Here is a 17,638-nt window from a genome sequence, read left to right as displayed (position 1 = left end):
GAGTACGTTGATGGTTCAACTTCCCCTGCTCTATGGCCTGCTTCACTTTCGGGAGGGCACACAGCCAAGGGGTGAAGCTACGCGTGAATTGAAGGGGATCCAATTGTCCCCTTCGTCGAAAAATCATACTGCACAAATATAGCAAAAAATAATTTTCTTTTGTTATGTATAAACCATTGAATCTCATTTACAAAATATGAAAGATTTCAAAATAGTAGTAAATGGGGTTCAAAAGTTACTTTAAGTCACGGGTACAAACCCCAACTATATTGATGTTAGGCTAGAAATCCGTGTTTTAGCCGTAGTATTATATGCCAATGACTGCATTTTTTTACGTGCGTTTGAGTTCAAATGATAGTGAATTGCGCTAAATACGTGTTTAATGGCTTGCAGGAAGTGATCCTGAGCTCAAAAGTTAATTTGGAACTAAATTGATCAATTTGGAGCTTTGAAGTCTGAGTAAAAGCCCAATACATTAAGCCGGGATCGTGTTCGGAGGTCGTGTACCAAGTCCGGATGTTAAAAGAGGACAAAATAAGTTCACTCTGAGAAAATTACACTGTCGCGGTGCAGCAGTGTAAAATGCTGCCTGATGCGAAAAGTTGAAGCTGCTGATAAAATGCACTAACGTGCCGCATGGTGCAGCGCAGCCTGCGGCGCGGCTGTTCAACTTTTATAGAGCGAAGTCCTAGTTCGCGCAGGAAAGGATTTTTTTCGTCTGGGTCCGACCCTACTTGGTATAAATACATGTAAAAATGCTATTTTGAGAGGTTGGGCAGATTTGAGACACAGATTTGACCTAAGGAGGCAGAGACACAATAGGAGCAAGGCGCAGCAAAGTTCTTCCTTCCTCTTCCTATTTTTCATTGTTGGTTATGACTTTTAGTATTGTAGTTTTACATACTATTATGAATAGCTAGTTTGTTATCTAGGATTTTGATGGAACCTTTTGTAGGATAAATTTTTGTTATGTTTTTATATAATTGAGTCGTAGTATAATCTCTATTTGTTCAACTACGTTCTTGTTGTAGTTAATTGATAGGATCCTCAATTAGCTGTGCCTATTTAGTATGTATTACTCGGGAAAGAGTGCATATTTAGGTAGTTGTTGAACAACATCACTCCCGACGTATGTGAGGAATTAATAACCAAGGGTTTAAAGATGGGATTAGGGATAACGAAACCTTGGGTGCGATCTAAGTGAGCTGTAATTAAAGTCAGCTAGCGTAACTCGGGAGAGTATGTCTAGTAAATTGTCGTAATTACTCGGGAGAGAATTACAACACGCAAAGCGTTCATGATCGGTAGAGAAGACATAGCGGGAAGAATTCCGACAATTGGGAAAATCATAACTCTAGACCTCCTTAATCTTTTCTCCAACCCGTAGTATCTTTAGTTGTTAATCTACCAATTTAATTATTTAGTTAATTAGATATAAGAACCTTAATATTTATAACTTAGGAATTGTTCGAGCTTGTCTTCTTAGCAATATTGAACAGTTGTAGCTAAGCCTTAGTTCTCTGTGAGATTCGACTCCGGACTTATAAACCGGGTTATATTTGCAACGACCGCTTAGTCCTTTTTATAAGGCATAGTTGGGCATGATCATATATCATTATCTATTATTTGTTTGAATTGAAGGAGAGTCTCCGAGTAACGGTAAAGGTTGTCTCAGTATGACCTATAGGTCACGAGTTCGAACCATGGAAGCAACCACTAATGTTTGCATTAGGTTAGGTTGTCTACATCACACCCCTGTATTATTTGTTTGAATTACCGCGTAAAAATTTCTAGCTTCGCTACTACACGTAACCAGACCCTTATCAAACTTGATTAGGGCAATGTAAAAAGCAGATAATGGAATCAACTCTATTCATACAAAAATAACTCATCAAACTTGCTGACAAAGTTGAATACAAATAATGGAATTCACTTCATTTCATATCATACCTGTAAGGCAAATTACAATGTCATGTTGCTCTAACTAATAGCAATCATATGACATGAATGCAGCTCCTCACATCCTTCTTTTCTTGTACATAACCTAGTACTTGATATGTGATCTTGTAAGATAAAAAAAAGGACAGCGCGGTACGCTAAGCTCCGCTATGCGCGAGATCTGGGAAAGGGACGGACCACAAGAGTCTATTGTACGTAGTCTTACAAATATCAAGAATTCAAGAGGACTTCACTGTGCACATGACCATCTTGCATTCGAATCCATGACTTTAAAGAAAATGGTTGCTGTGTTATCTCCAAAATCCTAGCTCCTCTTGGCCAGTTTCCATACCCTCCATAACCCGAGTGGCGAGCGTAGCACAGCCACAGCTTCTTGTAGGGGCAACACCAGTCCAATCCATGGTTATGACCTACAAACACAGCCTGCCACCATCCGGAAAATCACTAAGACGTCTAATTTTTAGTGACAGAAACAGAACTACTGCAACATTATTCTTGTTATTTCTTGACAGCAATAACTCTGGGAGTACTTTGCTGTAAACATCTTTCTAGCCAAAAGTTTCATCTCAAACAGAGGCAATGAATAAGTAAAATATGTAGCTTTGATACAAGAAGGGAAGCCTTGGCGTAACTGGTAAAGTTGCTACCATGTGATCAGGAGGCCAGGGGTTCGAGCCGTGGAAACGGCCTCTTACAGAAATGCAAGGTAAGGTTGTTTACGATAGACCCTTGTGGTCCGGCCCTTCCTCGGACCCGCATAGCGGGAGCTTAGTGCACCAGGATACCTTTTTTAATGAAAATGCCAACAAAGGTGAACATTAGTGCAACAAAATCATTTTTGTTCATTTATTGATATCTTTTTTACAAGACTCACCGGGAGTAATTAGTGTTAACAATGGAATACACTCATCTGTGCTTTTAAGAAACTGCAATCTTTGTAAAGAATCTTTTCCATGCACTATTCAGCAAGCTGAGAGCTTTTGAGTTTTACTCTACAACAACTACGCCTCAATCCTAAGCAAGTTCAGATCGTCTATATGAATCCTCAGTGTCAGTGTCGTTCCATTCAAACTCATTTCAGTCCAATATTATAAAAACCAAAAATAAAAAAATGCTAGAAGTTTTTTTCTTTTTCTACTGATTTATAATCTCTGATATGACGAAATCTTAAAAGACATTGGATCAAAAGTAACCATACTAATATGACTAAAGCTTAATCCTGACTCTACGCATCTAATTTATCCAAATTATAAGCCCCGTCTTGATTATTCAGGATTACTCAGCACTGTTGAGTCAGCAGGTATGTGTAGATGCCCAAAGTCCTTCACCAGGTAAAGAAGAGATAGAGTTCGGGTGCAACAACAACAATAACAAACTCGGTGGGGTCTGAGGAGGATAGTGTGTACGCAGACCTTACCCCAAGAGAGTTCGGGTGCAAAGAATTAAAATGCAGAAGATGGAAAACTGAGGTCTGCAGTCCTTTACCTTCACAGAAGACCTTCCTTCAAGAAGCTGCATCATTCCCATTTCAGCTTCTTGAGCAGCGACTTCCTCCATAAACAGCGAGCCAATACAATTCCCATGTGCATCAGACCTTGGAGCAACCTCCTTATAAGCTTGGCTTGGTATATGCCAAAATATTATCTCAGGCACCCTGTTCAATATCCCTTTACGTTTAATTTCACACAAAATGAGGAAAGTATCATATAAGACATTCTTTTAATTTATAGCATTGAAAGTATAAACAAAAAGAGCAAATCGCTGCCCACTCCGCGTGCTTTCTACTGCCTTTGTTTCTACTTCTATAGATAACGTCCAAAAGAGCGTAGAAATTATTAAATACTTAACATCATCTTTTTTGCGGCCATAAAATGGATTGGATTATTACTGAACTCTAATTCAGTTCAATGTGCATAGCTTACACTTGTGGAGTGGAAAATTTAAACACAAAATGTAGAGGTTAATACTCGAAATTTGATTACCTTGAGTTAGGATTGATCTCTTGAGATGTGCGATTGAACCATTCCGCTTGGGCACTTGATATAACCTCAGGGTATGAACCACCGCCAGAATCTAAGAAATACATGTATGCTATGACTGATTCAGGGTTATTTGCAGATGAAAGCTTAAGGACATAGTTGGAAATACTTGGCCACAAATCTTTAGGACCGAATTTTGAGTAAGATAATTTGTTCATCTCTAGTTCATTCATCATCAGCTCCGAACGCGTTGTGCCCTTGAAGCTGCAAACACCTGGCACAGAAACTTTCCTGGATTGAGCAATTTTCTTCAAAATCAAATCTTACCAGCAAGAAGAATTACCGTTTCTTTCAATCAAATCCACCTGGTCAATTAGCAAGGGGGATGAGAAAATGTGACTGTCAAGGTTCAAGGTTATGCACAATAACATCCGATCATCACTGGAATCTAAGACGACAGTTTAAGAAACAGTCGGATTTAGGACCAAATTTTGAGTAGGAAAATGTGCTCATCTCCTGTTTATTCAATATCAGTTCCAAACACTTTGTACCCCTGAAGCTCAAGCATTCGCCTACTAATAATCCTACCTGCTAGAAGCATTAGCATTTCTTTCGATCAAAATCCACTTGGTCCATCATTCTTAAGGGGAAGGAGAAAACGTGCACGTCAAGAATCAAGTTCATGCACTATATAGCCTTGCACAAGACAACTGTTATTCAAGTTTTATCAATGCATCAAAAAAAAATATCAGCTTATTTTACAAAGGTTTCAGTCTGCAAGACCACTTCTTCAACTAGTATCCGATAATCCCTCATCCATAAGTTCTCTTTGTCTGAAACCTGCCTCTACAAGAAAAAAGGGCAGCCCAGTGCACTAAGCTCCCGCTATGCGCGAGGTCCGGGGAAGAGCCGGACCACAAGGGTCTATTGTACGCAGTCTTACCTTGCATTTCTGCAAAAGGTTGTTTCCACGGTTTGAACCCGTGACTTCCTTCAAACCTGCCTCTAGAAGAGAAACATAATATTGTGAACTGACCCTTTGAGCGATAAAAAGGTCATTTCATAAACAAAGTAAGGATTTTATCCTCTTGCATCTCTATCTACTTTTGCCAAGTCAGAGTAAACGTAGGAGAAAAGCAACTTTTAGAAGATACATTCTATTTACAAAATAGAAATCAACTGAAATCTTAACAAAGGAAGTATTAACTATAAATCTCTTTTTATGCAACGTAAGTTCATTGTCGTACCTTCAGATTCAGGAGGGCGGGAAACGTTCACTCGACAATGAAGAGGAGGAATTCCAGTGGATGAAAACCACTCCATTGGCCACTCAAAGTACATATCGTCATGGTTTCCGAACACGCTAGACCATGGAATTCCCCTATCTCTGGTTGGAGAGATCGCTTGATCCCAGTATAAACTTGCATTTTTTATTGGTATATTGTTGGCTGTAACGATATCGCCAAGATAAACTACAAAGTCTGCCACAAAATTCTTGAATTAGACAAGAGTTCAGAGAACATGCTGATCAATATTGAAGAACATTTTAACTCCAAATTTAAGCTCTCAAGAAAAAAAAGCAACCCGGTGCACTAAGCTTCCGCTATGCGCGGGGTTCGGGGAAAGACCGGACCACAAGGGTCTATTGTACACAGTCTTACCCTACATTTATGCAAGAGGTTGTTTCCACGGCTAATTATTTCACATAATTTTCAATTAAAATCCAAAGCTTGAGTCTCTCTCTCATGTGCGCGCACACACACAAACAGATACGTATAAGGGGTATAGATTCACGTGAACCCATGCTCCTCTCTCTAAACCATATATAACAATGTTATATTTTTTTTTCAAAATTACTTATATATATATGCGTGTGCGCGCGCAACCATGCTCAAAGACTCTTGTGGTGCAATTATTATTCGATGCACCTCTACAAGTGAAATTGATTGTTCAAATCCCGCTTAGGACCGTTTTGTTTTGAGACGGAGTATAGATATATATGTGAAAATTATTAAAATTTCAAAAAGAATATAATTTTCCACCTATAATTTCAAAAGTGTAGTGAGTTCATGGTAAAATATTAAAGTTAAACCCGTCATATGTAAATTCTAGATCCACCTCTTCAAAAAGTGCTCTCATCCTCTTAAAATCCTGAATCCGCGTCTGCACACAAATATACTCTCTCAGTTCCATTTTATATGACATTTTTTCCTTTTAGATTACTCTAAAACATGACACATTTTTCTATATTCTTATTTTACCTTGAATGACGTGATTTTACAGCTACAGCAATGTAACAGTAACATATTTAGGACGACAGCCATTCTTTCTTAAATTTCGTGCTCAATTAATTTCGTGCTCAATCAAATAAGTTTTCACGTAAAACTAAACTGAGGGAGTAACTGTATTAAACACAAAACTTAAACAAATTGCGATTAAATATCAACCTGGGTGTTCTTGATCAAGCACAGTAGACATAACTTTAATGGAGTTCACATCTTGACGTGGGCCCCAATCCGTCCACGTGTCCTCTCCAAAATGCAAGTCAGCAAAAAGAACAATCTTAAACGATGAAGAACCTGGCTGTACATGTAGAGTAGTATTATCTGAATGGACGGTCAGGATTAATCGGAAAATCAGAAAGATTAAGAAGACGATGGATATATGAAATGGAAGAGACATAATCGAAAATGTGTAAGGAATTGATAATTAGCCGTTTGTTACAAGAGATATAATTATAGGTGGAATGATATAATAATTACCTTTCACTAGTTTGTATTTAAATTATTAGTTTATCTGTCTCAAATTACGTGACACACTTTCCTTTATTCACTCCCAAATTTTAAATCTATACTTAAAATTAATTAATTTAATTTTATTTCATAGACTAATGGATAATTTATAACTTTCTTTAAACTACCAATTTTAATTTTTTTTTCTTAAATTCTATATTCAATTAAATTATGATCATAATTGCATTGAAGCACAGAAGAATATTATTTGAGTAGTTTCTTGTGCCGTTTTCAGTCTGCATTTGACACGTGCAGTCATGCATGAGCATATTGCTCAACGACAAAGGAATATGCTAATTAGCCTTAAAAATGGCTAAAGTTGCATAAAATTCAATTTACGGCCATGTTTTCAATATTAGCCTTAAAAGTGTCTATTTATGCAAATGAGTCAAAGAAATAGGTTAAAATAGCACGGGCTAGCCAGTTTTCGGACTGGTCATTTAAAAATAGCCAACAATTGCCAAGTCATTGAAAAATAGTCACTATTTTACTGCAACAAAGACCGGTCCAACATAATATACTGGAGTTCGGTGCACCTATGTATGAACTTCCAGCATATTATGCTGGATCGGTATACTTTGTTGGCTCTACTATAATATACTGGAGTTCCAGTATACTTTGCTGGAACGCCTGTATATTATACTGGAACTCTAAACTAGGGCTGTTTATCGTATGGATTGGGCGGTTATTTACTCTTAACGGCTTGGCTTATCGGTTATCGGCTTTTAAATGTATTAATCCGCTAGCCACCCGATAAGATATTGAACGGATTGGTATCGGTTTAGCTCTTATCGGACGGTTATCGAGCGATTTATCGGCCTAATTCAATCTATATTGCGTGCATTAATTGTTTGCTGACCTTCTGCATTTCTTCTGCATTGTTAGCGCCACCTTCTGCATTTCTTCTTCGATGAAAACTGAAAAGCCATAATCAAAAAAAGGAAACAGTAAACACTCAAGAGCGGACAACAGTAACATTTTACAACTTTCCCAGTATCCAATCACGTTAACAAGATTTGTGTTAAAAATCAAATAAAGTGATATAGAGTACTGGAAGTGGAAGAAGAGTTTTTGATTATTTAATATATATATATAAATATATATATATATATATATATATATATATATATATATATATATATATATATATATATATATATATATGTGTGTAACGGATTATCCGTTAAGAAAATTGAATAATCCACCCCCAAACCGATAAGTTGTTAATAAAAAAAAATTCAATCCGTTCCCCATCCGTTAAACCGTTAACCCGATACCAATAAACCATTAAGCTTCGGTTTCGGTTCGGTTTTGAACATCCCAACTCCAAACTCCAATATATTATGCTGAAATATTTTCCGAATTTTGAACAATGTTTTGCTCAAATTTATCTTTATATAAAAAGTGGCTAAATTTCGATGACTTTTGAAACTGTGACTATTTTTGAATGACCACTTATAAATCTGGTTATTTTTGAATTTCTCCCAAGAAATAGACATATTCTTTTTATTTCAAAAAGGGGGATTGAGGGACATCTCTCCAAGAAGATGTCTCAAACTATCTAGTTTGTGATGAAGGCACCACAAGGATTAATGTATAGTTTATTATGTATTAAGGAACAAGATATCTATTTAACAATAAAAGCAGATAATTAACAGTTGACAAACGCGGATTCAAAATTTAAATTTTGTGGGTTCAACATTTAAGACTCTTAGCATTAAGCCAATTATATTTTGAAATTTATGAGTTCAGACCTACTATTTGTTGCAATATTAATGAATTTTTTATTCATAAATTTATATTTCGCGTAAAAGTTATGTGTTCAGATGAACCCGGCATCGCTACTCTACATCTACCCCTGACTCGACAATATTAATGAGATCTTTAAAAATAGGTTGAAACCTCAGAAAACAAGTGAGTCTTAATATATAAATATGCAAGAATTGAGAGTGAAATGGAATACCTGATAAGTAATACTTCCTCCGGTCCAAAATAAGTAATTTTTTGGATATTTTCACACAGATTAAGAAATCCACCTTTTAGCATTAATTAGTAATGGAATTGACCATATTAACCTTTATTATCTCACATAAATACTCCTAACACATATTCCAACACTATTTACTCCAAAGACAATATAGGAAAAAATAATTAATTAATTCTTGAAATCTGAAAAAATCACTTATTTTGGACCACAAGAAAAAAGCCAAAAAACCACTTATTTTGGACCGGAGGGAGTACCTACATTAAATTATGAAAAAATTTATATATAAATTATGCAAAATACACTAGGACAGGTTGAGATTATACACATTGTAATATAAAAAATGGTAACATATCACAATAAATATTCAACAACAAAAAAAAAATAATCACTATATTACTAAAATCCTCACATTAATATAATTTCATTCCTAATCCTGGATAATTTTTTTCCGGTTATATTTTTTTATACTCTGTTTGGATCATTGTACCCTATCGTTTTATAATGTATTGTATTGTATCGTATCGTATAAATATAATGTTTGGATAGATTGTATTTTTTGTTATGTTAAAAAATATTTTGCTGTTTGATTTGACTGTATCGTACTGTACTGTAATTGATAAGTTTACTAAAATACTCTCAATTGTTTAAATATTAAATTTATCAAAAATTATGCATAAAAATAATTTTAAAAAATAAAATAGAAGAAGACAAAACACCTTAAGAAAGCAGAACAAAGGAGTGAGACAGAAGAAGGCAAAACAAAAGAGTACAACTAATTAGAATTGAGTTAAAAGCAAATTAGGAGAAAAAGTAAAACAGAAGGCGTTAAAACACCTTTAACGTTGGCGGCAGAAGTCCGAAAAAAACCAAAGTAGGTTATAGGTTGGAGATTTGGAGTTAATAAAAAAAAAAGGTAAAGGGTAAAATAGAATTGTGGAGTAATAAGTTAGAGCATAATTAGAAAGAAAAATAGGAAACAGTCCCAATACACCAAATCCGTTATTTCAAAAAAGGATACTTTTTATTATTCCGAAACAATAAATTTAAAAATACAATACAATCAATTTTAACGAAACATAGAAACAAACATTGGGATAAACAATGGGAACAACCATCCAAACAAGCTCTTAGGCTTCAGCATTATATTTCTCATATTTTTTTCTCTCCTAGTTGATAAACCCTCCCTGCTGCCCCGCTGTTCCTCCGCCGGACCGCCACCGCAAATCCGCCTCTCCTTGTCTACACCTGGCAGCATCTTCCGGCGACCTCCGTGAGTTTCTCTCCTTTTACTTTCTCTGTTTATCAGCTTCCATTGTAAAAACTAATTGCTAATTCGAGCCAGTGTGAATCACACAGCTTTGCTAGTTATTTGTTTTTTTGCTGATTATTGTGGTGAAATAACGTTAGCATATGATTATTGTTGATTTTAAACAGTTTTTGAGGTTACATACAGATTTACATATATGCAACAATGCCAGGATTTGAAGCTTATGAGTTCGAGATTCTAGTTCTTTTAAGTTACGGGGTTCTAAATTGATAATTTGTATATATTCAATGGATTTTTTAAGATAAATACAGAGTTTAAACTAAAGCGCTCGTAACCAGCATTCTAGCTTCGTCCCTGATGCCGAAGCATGGGTTTTAGAAGAGGAATTTCTCCAGTAGTAAACTTTTGGGTCATTATAGGTAGTGGCGGAGCTGCGAATTTAAATAAAGAGATTTGAAAAATACTAGAATGTCATAATTTAGGTCTGAACTTGTGACTTAAAAACAACATTTGGACCTCTCTTAACAAAGGCATCTAGTATTTGAAGTTTATTGGTTCCTACAACAACCTTAAGTTAATATACAGTAATAACTGGGTACACAGTCAAATATTTTATTGGTTTCTTAATACATATATGGGGTATGAACAAAAGCTATTGGATTTACGTGAACTTGTCGCTAACACTATAGATCCAACATTGCCCTTTACCACTTCACTAGAATTTTCATCTACGTCAATGGGATTCAAAAGGGGTTGCTCTGATGGTAAGCAACCCCCACTTCCAACCGAGAAGTTGTGAGTTCGAGTCACCCCAAGAGCAAAGGTGGAGAGTTCTTGGAGGGAAGGATGTCGAGGGTCTATTTGGAAACAGCCTCTCTACCTTTGGTAGGGGTAAGGTCTGCGTACACACTACCCTCCCCAGACCCCACTAGCGGGATTATATTGGGTTGTTCTTGTCAATGGGATTCAAAAGTGTACATATAATTTCTCTTTTACTTTATTTGTATAGTACTGGGGGAGGTGATTAGGCAGGATATGGCGATGCTTCAGATTTCCGAGGACATGGCACTTGATAGGAACATGTGGAGGTCGAGTATTAGGGTTGTAGGTTAGGAGGTAGTTGAGTCTTGTCTTATGCCATAACTTTGGGAGACTAGTTTGGTAGGGATACTATTTTGCTTTTGCTTTGTATCATTCTTCTTGATTTCATGTTATATGTATGTATGTATGTATGTATGTATGTATATATGTATGTATGTATGTATATATGTATGTATTTTCTTTCATATTATTTCTGTGGTGGTACTAATATTGTCTTCTTTTGTCTTTTTGTCTTTTTGAGCTGAGGGTCTTTCGCAAACAGCCTCTCTACTCCTTCGGGGTAGGGGTAAGGTCTGCATACACACTACCCTCCCTAGACCCCATTAGTGGGATTTCACTGGGTTGTTGTTGTTGTTTATTTACATAGTCTATCTTTTGACAAGTGGGTTCAATTGAACATTTGAACCCCCTTTCTCCAAGCTAACTCTGATTGTAGGATCTCTTTTATAGTTTTGAGGCCCAGATGCTTGGTTATTTCCTTGTTTTTGCTCATATGCTGAAAATGGAATTTCTCAAAATTGAAAATTGTAGTACATTGGTGCTTTCATTGTCTACTGAGTTGCAAAATTTGGACATTGCTGTTGATGCTGCTACTATGTTTGTATTTGTGTAGTTTCCGGGGGTAATTGTGTTTTTTATTGGTTGAGGACAGGGGTATTGTTACGAACATAAATAGCCCATTGGAGGACATGGATGGGAAATTGGCAAATTACATGTCGGACTCGGGTTAGAAAATAGTTAAATAACAGTAGGGTAGAAAAAAAGGGCAGGCTATTGTATTGTGAACTCTCTAGAATCCCTCACCTCCCTTACAGTTTCTCTCTCTTTTTTCTATCTTCTTCCTCCTCTTTCTCGGTTCTTCTCTGTCTCTCGTCTCCTTTCTATTTCTCTATTGTGTATTTCCCTTAGATCTTTTTTTTTTTTGATAAGGTAATAAATTTTATTGGCAAATATTGGGCATAAAATCAGCATACAAGAAGTTTCCTTTACAGCTTATTTCCCCTCTTGTTATCGTGATTTTGTATATTGTCTAGTAAATTGCGTCAGTTGGAATCTATTGTTATGTTGTCTATTGTCAGTGTGCTTGCTAAGATTTGGTTTATTACACATTTTTTTTGGGTAATATAATAATTACTAAGACTGTAATATTTTATGAACAATACTTATCCCAATTATTTTTATCGGAAACAATCTCTTTGCTCTTCCAGGGTAGGGGTAAAGCTGCGTACATCCTACCCTCCCCAGACCCCACTTATGGGATTATACTGGGTGGTTGTTGTTGTTGTTGTTGTTGTTGTTGTATTTATCCTGTATTTTACTGTGATTTTTTTTTGAGAATGAATTATTACTGTGAATTTTCTGAGTAAGTACTTTTTTTGGGAGGAATAGTTGGTAGTTTAATAATGGTTTGTTGTTTTTCTTATTTGCTTGTATTTGAATGCTGCATTATAAGTAATGTTTTATTATTTTAATAGTTTAAGTATCTAGTCTCCTAGCCTAAATTCAGTTTGCGGGTGGATCACAGCCCTGTTGTTGATTCTAAGTGAGAACTTTTAATGGCAAAATCTCTTTTTTGCTTCTTTGTTCTTATTATCTCTTCTTTTTTTGGGGTACTTAATTAGGGGCCTTGGTAGTAATTGAGAACTAAGTTTAATATTGATGCAAATTAGCATGTTCAAAATTTTTTTTTTACTTAAGGTTTGGATATTGGCTTATCTTAGTAGGACCCTGGTGTTTGTCGTTTAACCCGCTTGTCCCATACTTGCCACTCTAATATCCCTTGTAAAGTGTTTTTCTCAGTTTTGATTCATCTTGAAAATTAGACTGCTTGCTCCCATTCCTTCCCCCCCCCCCCCCCATGAATCTTTGTCATGTACTGTTTTGGTGCAACTTTTAGCTTGTTCCATCCTAAGTTGCTTGGACACGGGAGCGGGTGTCCGACACCGGTGCGGATCTAGAAGTCGGATCCTTCGAGATGTAAATTCTAAGATTCGGGGATACGGGTGCGGGGATCCGGCTAAAAATAATTTACAAAAATAAAAATAGAAAAATATCTCTTTATGAGAAATTTTGTGGAATAATTAAGTATAGCCTATAAAATGTGAATTTCTTTTTTTATTCTCAAGTTGTATAGATAAGTAAATGATTGATTTCCTAGAGAAGGCATGCTGTTTTCTTCAAATTTACCCTAGTTTTGGTTCTGATTTCGGGAATCAAATTGTATCTCGTCTCGAATTTTTCAATCCATCGTGGTCAAAGTATCCAAAATTGTTTGACCAGATCCGGTACGGATCCCATACCCACACCCATACTAGTGTCGTGTCGACACGGGTGCGGCAGCTAAACTGCCATGTCGGAGCAACTTAGGTTCCATCCACTTTATACAGTTGATCTGAACAATGAGCATTATTTTTCCTTTTATTATGCTGCACAACTGTTCAGTTAGCTGATTAGTTTAAAAAAATCTGTCAAAACTCACAGAACAAGGCTGAAACTTGAGGGAGATGAGTTGACAATTCCTTATTTTGTCTGTGGGATGAATTGCATAAGTCGAAGAGAAATGGCCAACTAGATACTCTGGAAAAATATAGATAGGGCATAATCTGAGCAAAATAAATTCTTAAACTGCTCAGACAGCAAGTAGGTTTATAATTATTGCTGACTGATGTCTGAGGTGAATGATTCTGTTTACTTAAATTTATGTGTTCATTGTTTGGACTTCTTTTTGATCAGGGTATGGATGCTGAGGAGGAAATTCCTGCTTCAACTGCAGAACCTTCGACTCTAGTTGGTGATAATTCGACTGTGGTTAATGCTATAGGAGCGATTAACCTTCAACCAGTTCCACCTGTCACTCCGCCGGTTGCTCCAACAGTTATCCTTCCTGCAGTTGTGCCTGCAATTGCTCCAACGCCTGCAGTCCCTACCCCCATTCCTCCCCCATTAGCTCCATTGCCTGTTCGTCCACCTGTCCTTAGGCCTCCAGTAGCACAGAATGGAGAAGTGCAAGCGAGCGATTCAGATTCTGATGAAGAAATGGGATCTGATCGTGGTACTGGGGGCTCAGTCCAAGAATATGAGATATCTGAGGAGAGCAGAATAGTAAGGGAGAGGCAGGAGAAAGCCATGCAGGAGCTTCTGATGAAGCGACGTGCAGCTGCGCTAGCTGTTCCTACAAATGATATGGCAGTTCGAGCTCGCCTTCGGCGGCTTGGTGAGCCTATAACTCTCTTTGGCGAAAGGGAGATGGAAAGAAGGGACCGTCTGCGGATGCTTATGGCGAGGCTTGATGCAGAAGGACAGCTGGAAAAGCTGATGAAAGCGCATGAGGATGAAGAAGCTGCAGCTTCTGCTGCACCAGCAGAGGAGGAGGATATTCAGTACCCCTTCTACACTGAAGGATCAAAAGCACTTTTAGATGCCAGGGTAGAAATTGCAAAGTATTCTTTAGTTAAGTCAGCATTACGTCTCCACCGTGCAAGGAGGAAAAGGAACGATCCAGATGAAGATGTGGATGCAGAGGTTGATTGGGCTTTAAAGCAAGCAGGGAGCCTCGCCCTTGATTGCAGTGAAATTGGAGACGATCGACCCCTTTGGGGATGCTCGCTTTCACATGATGGAAAGATGCTTGCTACCTGGTATTCTTCTGTACTTCTCTCTCTTGTTTTACCTGACCATAATTTTTCTATTGAGGGTGCTTTTTCCTCGTCCTTTTCTTTTTTATTTTGGGATGGGGGCTTCGCGGGTGGGGTGGGATAGGATACATGACCTGTTATTTGTTGGGTAGCTGCAGGTTTTCAGCATAGATTCATGCACTTAAAACTTGTAAATGTTTCTCTGATTCTGCTCTGTTTGGAACTTATTTTTTCACCTTTACGGACTCATATTAGTGTAACATACTAGCATTTCCTACTTTAACTTTTTGCAGAGATTATCATATTAAATCTTACGGTTAGATGTTCTTCGATTGATTCAATGTCCTACCAAATGAACTGGACAGTGGGATTTTATGTTCCTGTTAGCAAAATGCTGTCATTCTTTTATTAGTGTCTTTAGCGGTTATGAGTATTGGATTTATTCAAGCAGCACCATGACGCCTTTTCTTTTTCTTCCTTTCCTCCTGTATTTAGTTCTCTGAGTGGAATTGCAAAGTTATGGAGTATGCCTCAAGTGCAAAAGCTTTCCACTCTAAAGGGTCACACTGAACGAGCTACTGATGTTGTGTTCTCTCCAACAAGCAATTATTTAGCTACTGCATCTGCTGATAAGACTGCAAAGTTATGGAACTCGGAAGGGTCTCTTCTCAGGACATTTGAGGGACATTTGGACCGTGTAGCTCGGATTGCCTTCCATCCTTGTGGGAAGTACTTGGGCACAGCTAGCTTTGACAAAACTTGGAGATTATGGGATGTAGAAAGTGGTGAAGAGTTGCTTTTGCAAGAAGGTCACAGTAGGAGTGTGTATGGATTGTCGTTTCACCATGATGGTTCATTGGTAGCATCATGTGGGCTGGATGCACTTGTTCGAGTGTGGGATTTAAGGAGTGGACGAAGTATTCTTGCTCTGGAAGGTCATGTAAAACCGGTGAGCCCTCCTTTGATATGTAATCTTCTTTTTCCTCATATGCTTTAGGGATTATGAGAAGACATAGAAAATGAATTCTGTTACTTATTTTATTTATTGGTTCCAGGTTCTGGGTGTCAGCTTTTCTCCCAATGGTTATCATTTGGCAAGTGGTGGTGAAGATAATACATGCCGTATTTGGGACTTAAGGCAGAGAAAATCTTTGTACATAATTCCTGCTCACTCCAATCTTATTTCTCAAGTTAAATTTGAACCTCAGGAGGGATACTTTTTGGTTACAGCGTCCTATGATACGACGGCTAAGGTATAACTTAGTCTTTTTATGATTGTGCTGCTTTTTGGATTTTATTTTATTGCTTGTTTTTATATTCTTCATTCTTAAACTTATATTTCAGGTATGGTCATCAAGGGATTTCAAACCTGTGAAGACACTATCTGGTCATGAAGCAAAAGTCACGTCATTGGATGTAGCGGGAGGTAAGTTCCATTTAAGTTCAAGCTATTCTTACCTTTTCGAGGAGCGAAACAGTATCTTCGAGGAATTTAAGAAGTTTATGGATTTAGCTAATATGTTTTACCTCATTGGTACTAAACCCGTAATTCCTCTCAATAGAATTATTGTGTGTCTCATATGCTTTTTAAGTCACACAGCGATATAATAATCTGCCTGGGACTTCAAGACTCTGTAGCTATTGGTGTTAGTTCTGTTTTCTGTGTGGGATGTCATGCCTCACGATTGCAATTATATGTCATACCACACCCTTGATTAGTAAGGCTGATCTCTGATTATTGGACCAAATCTTGTCCCTCATCTTCTTTTATCGTTGTACTAATGTTTCAATGTTAAGCATACCTTATAATTTGGCACATCGGTACTCGCTCATGATTTACATTCATGAATCCCTACCCCTCCGAATTTTTCCAAGGAGGACCCAGAAAATTATATGAATAAGTCTGGTGTTTTGACGATGCCTCGTACGCGAGCAGTCATTTGAATGAATGTGAAGCATTTGCTACTTTCTCTGCCTTTCAGCTATGACTTCGTAGGAATTTAGTTATTTAATGCTGGTCCCTTAAGTTTGTTTGGAATTCTGTTTTGCAATACTTCTCTTAGTTTTAATCAATAACCTGTTTCACTCAACTTGAAACTTTTTGAGGCACCAAATGAGGCTTGTAGGTCTCTTAATAAATTTCATTGTTCAGGAAGCTAATGAGTCAAGGCTCAATAGCAAATGATCATGACCATTTTTTTGGGGATGGAGAGCAGAAATTTGGCATTTCGTTGCTTGTAATTCTGTCGGTGCAAAGTCTAATATTATCCGTGACTTTGGCTTATCCCATCTTACCTCACCCTGTGCCAAAGAAAATGCTGATATTTCTCCAATCTCAAACCTTTGTTTCACGTTTCGCATATGCTTATTTGTCTATTTCTCTTCTATTTTGTGCAGATGGGCAACACATTGTCACTGTATCTCATGATCGAACAATCAAGCTATGGTCAGGCAAAAACATTGAGAAGGAAGAGAAAATGGATACCGACTAGATTTTGACCTTGCTAAGTTTGAGGTATCATTTCGGATCATCGGGAAGAAATTTGAGTGTATTAGTCTTAAGTTTATAGAATCTCCGTAGAAAATTGAAGTGTAAGGCCCTTTGATCATCCTGTAATTTCGTCAACTAACGAAGTAATGGCATCCTCTACTGTTCAAGCTTGTACTCCAAGTAGTTATACATGAGTTTTACTGTTTCCTAGCAAAAACAAATATCTCGAGTTTTTGTCTGTCTATTTTCGTGCATAGCAATAGACTGGAATGCTTCACTATGACAGTGGACCTTTAAGTTGATGGGTTCAAAGTCATCTCTAGAAGCTCCGATGAAGGTACATGGTTATGCTAATACATTTGTTCATTGTAAGCAACTGCAGTGTGTAATTATGATTTTAAGTGCATTTCTTCAAATGAGTTCAATA

At 37.1% G+C, this 17,638-nt stretch overlaps 2 protein-coding genes across 2 annotated transcripts; one reads left to right on the top strand and one right to left on the bottom strand.

Moving 5' to 3' along the window:
- Positions 1-1,927: 1,927 nt before the first annotated feature.
- Positions 1,928-6,645, bottom strand: LOC107800702 (putative inactive purple acid phosphatase 16). Its single transcript, XM_016623926.2, has 5 exons — positions 6,386-6,645; positions 5,186-5,419; positions 3,942-4,212; positions 3,445-3,613; positions 1,928-2,382 (listed from the first exon to the last, which is right to left on the bottom strand). Exons 1-5 carry the CDS (start codon positions 6,618-6,620, stop codon positions 2,170-2,172), a joined length of 1,122 nt encoding a protein of 373 aa, XP_016479412.1. The 5' UTR covers positions 6,621-6,645; the 3' UTR covers positions 1,928-2,169.
- A 3,146-nt stretch (positions 6,646-9,791) lies between these two features.
- LOC107800703 (U4/U6 small nuclear ribonucleoprotein PRP4-like protein) lies at positions 9,792-17,627 on the top strand. The gene is made up of 6 exons (XM_016623927.2): positions 9,792-9,987; positions 13,819-14,723; positions 15,216-15,669; positions 15,776-15,973; positions 16,065-16,146; positions 17,118-17,627. The coding sequence occupies exons 2-6, from the start codon at positions 13,822-13,824 to the stop codon at positions 17,210-17,212; spliced, it is 1,731 nt and encodes a 576-aa protein (XP_016479413.1). The 5' UTR covers positions 9,792-9,987; positions 13,819-13,821; the 3' UTR covers positions 17,213-17,627.
- Positions 17,628-17,638: the final 11 nt, after the last annotated feature.

This window comes from Nicotiana tabacum, chromosome 16 (genome assembly GCF_000715075.1).
Source record: "Nicotiana tabacum cultivar K326 chromosome 16, ASM71507v2, whole genome shotgun sequence".
NCBI classification, from domain to species: Eukaryota; Viridiplantae; Streptophyta; class Magnoliopsida; order Solanales; family Solanaceae; genus Nicotiana; species Nicotiana tabacum.
The sequence above is the reverse complement of the archived record's forward strand: the minus strand, read 5'-3'. Positions and strand labels throughout refer to the sequence as shown.

Excerpts from the sequence above, each read along its gene's own strand:
- LOC107800702 (XM_016623926.2), bottom strand. The coding sequence starts at position 6,620 with ATGTCTCTTCCATTTCATATATCCATCGTCTTCTTAATCTTTCTGATT. Across the intron at positions 5,420-6,385 it reads GCTTGATCAAGAACACCCAG|ACTTTGTAGTTTATCTTGGC; the intron begins GTTGATATTTAA and ends ATTTTGTGGCAG. Across the intron at positions 3,614-3,941 it reads GAGATCAATCCTAACTCAAG|GGTGCCTGAGATAATATTTT; the intron begins GTAATCAAATTT and ends GATATTGAACAG.
- LOC107800703 (XM_016623927.2), top strand. The coding sequence starts at position 13,822 with ATGGATGCTGAGGAGGAAATTCCTGCTTCAACTGCAGAACCTTCGACT. Across the intron at positions 14,724-15,215 it reads GGAAAGATGCTTGCTACCTG|TTCTCTGAGTGGAATTGCAA; the intron begins GTATTCTTCTGT and ends TCCTGTATTTAG. Across the intron at positions 15,670-15,775 it reads TGGAAGGTCATGTAAAACCG|GTTCTGGGTGTCAGCTTTTC; the intron begins GTGAGCCCTCCT and ends TATTGGTTCCAG.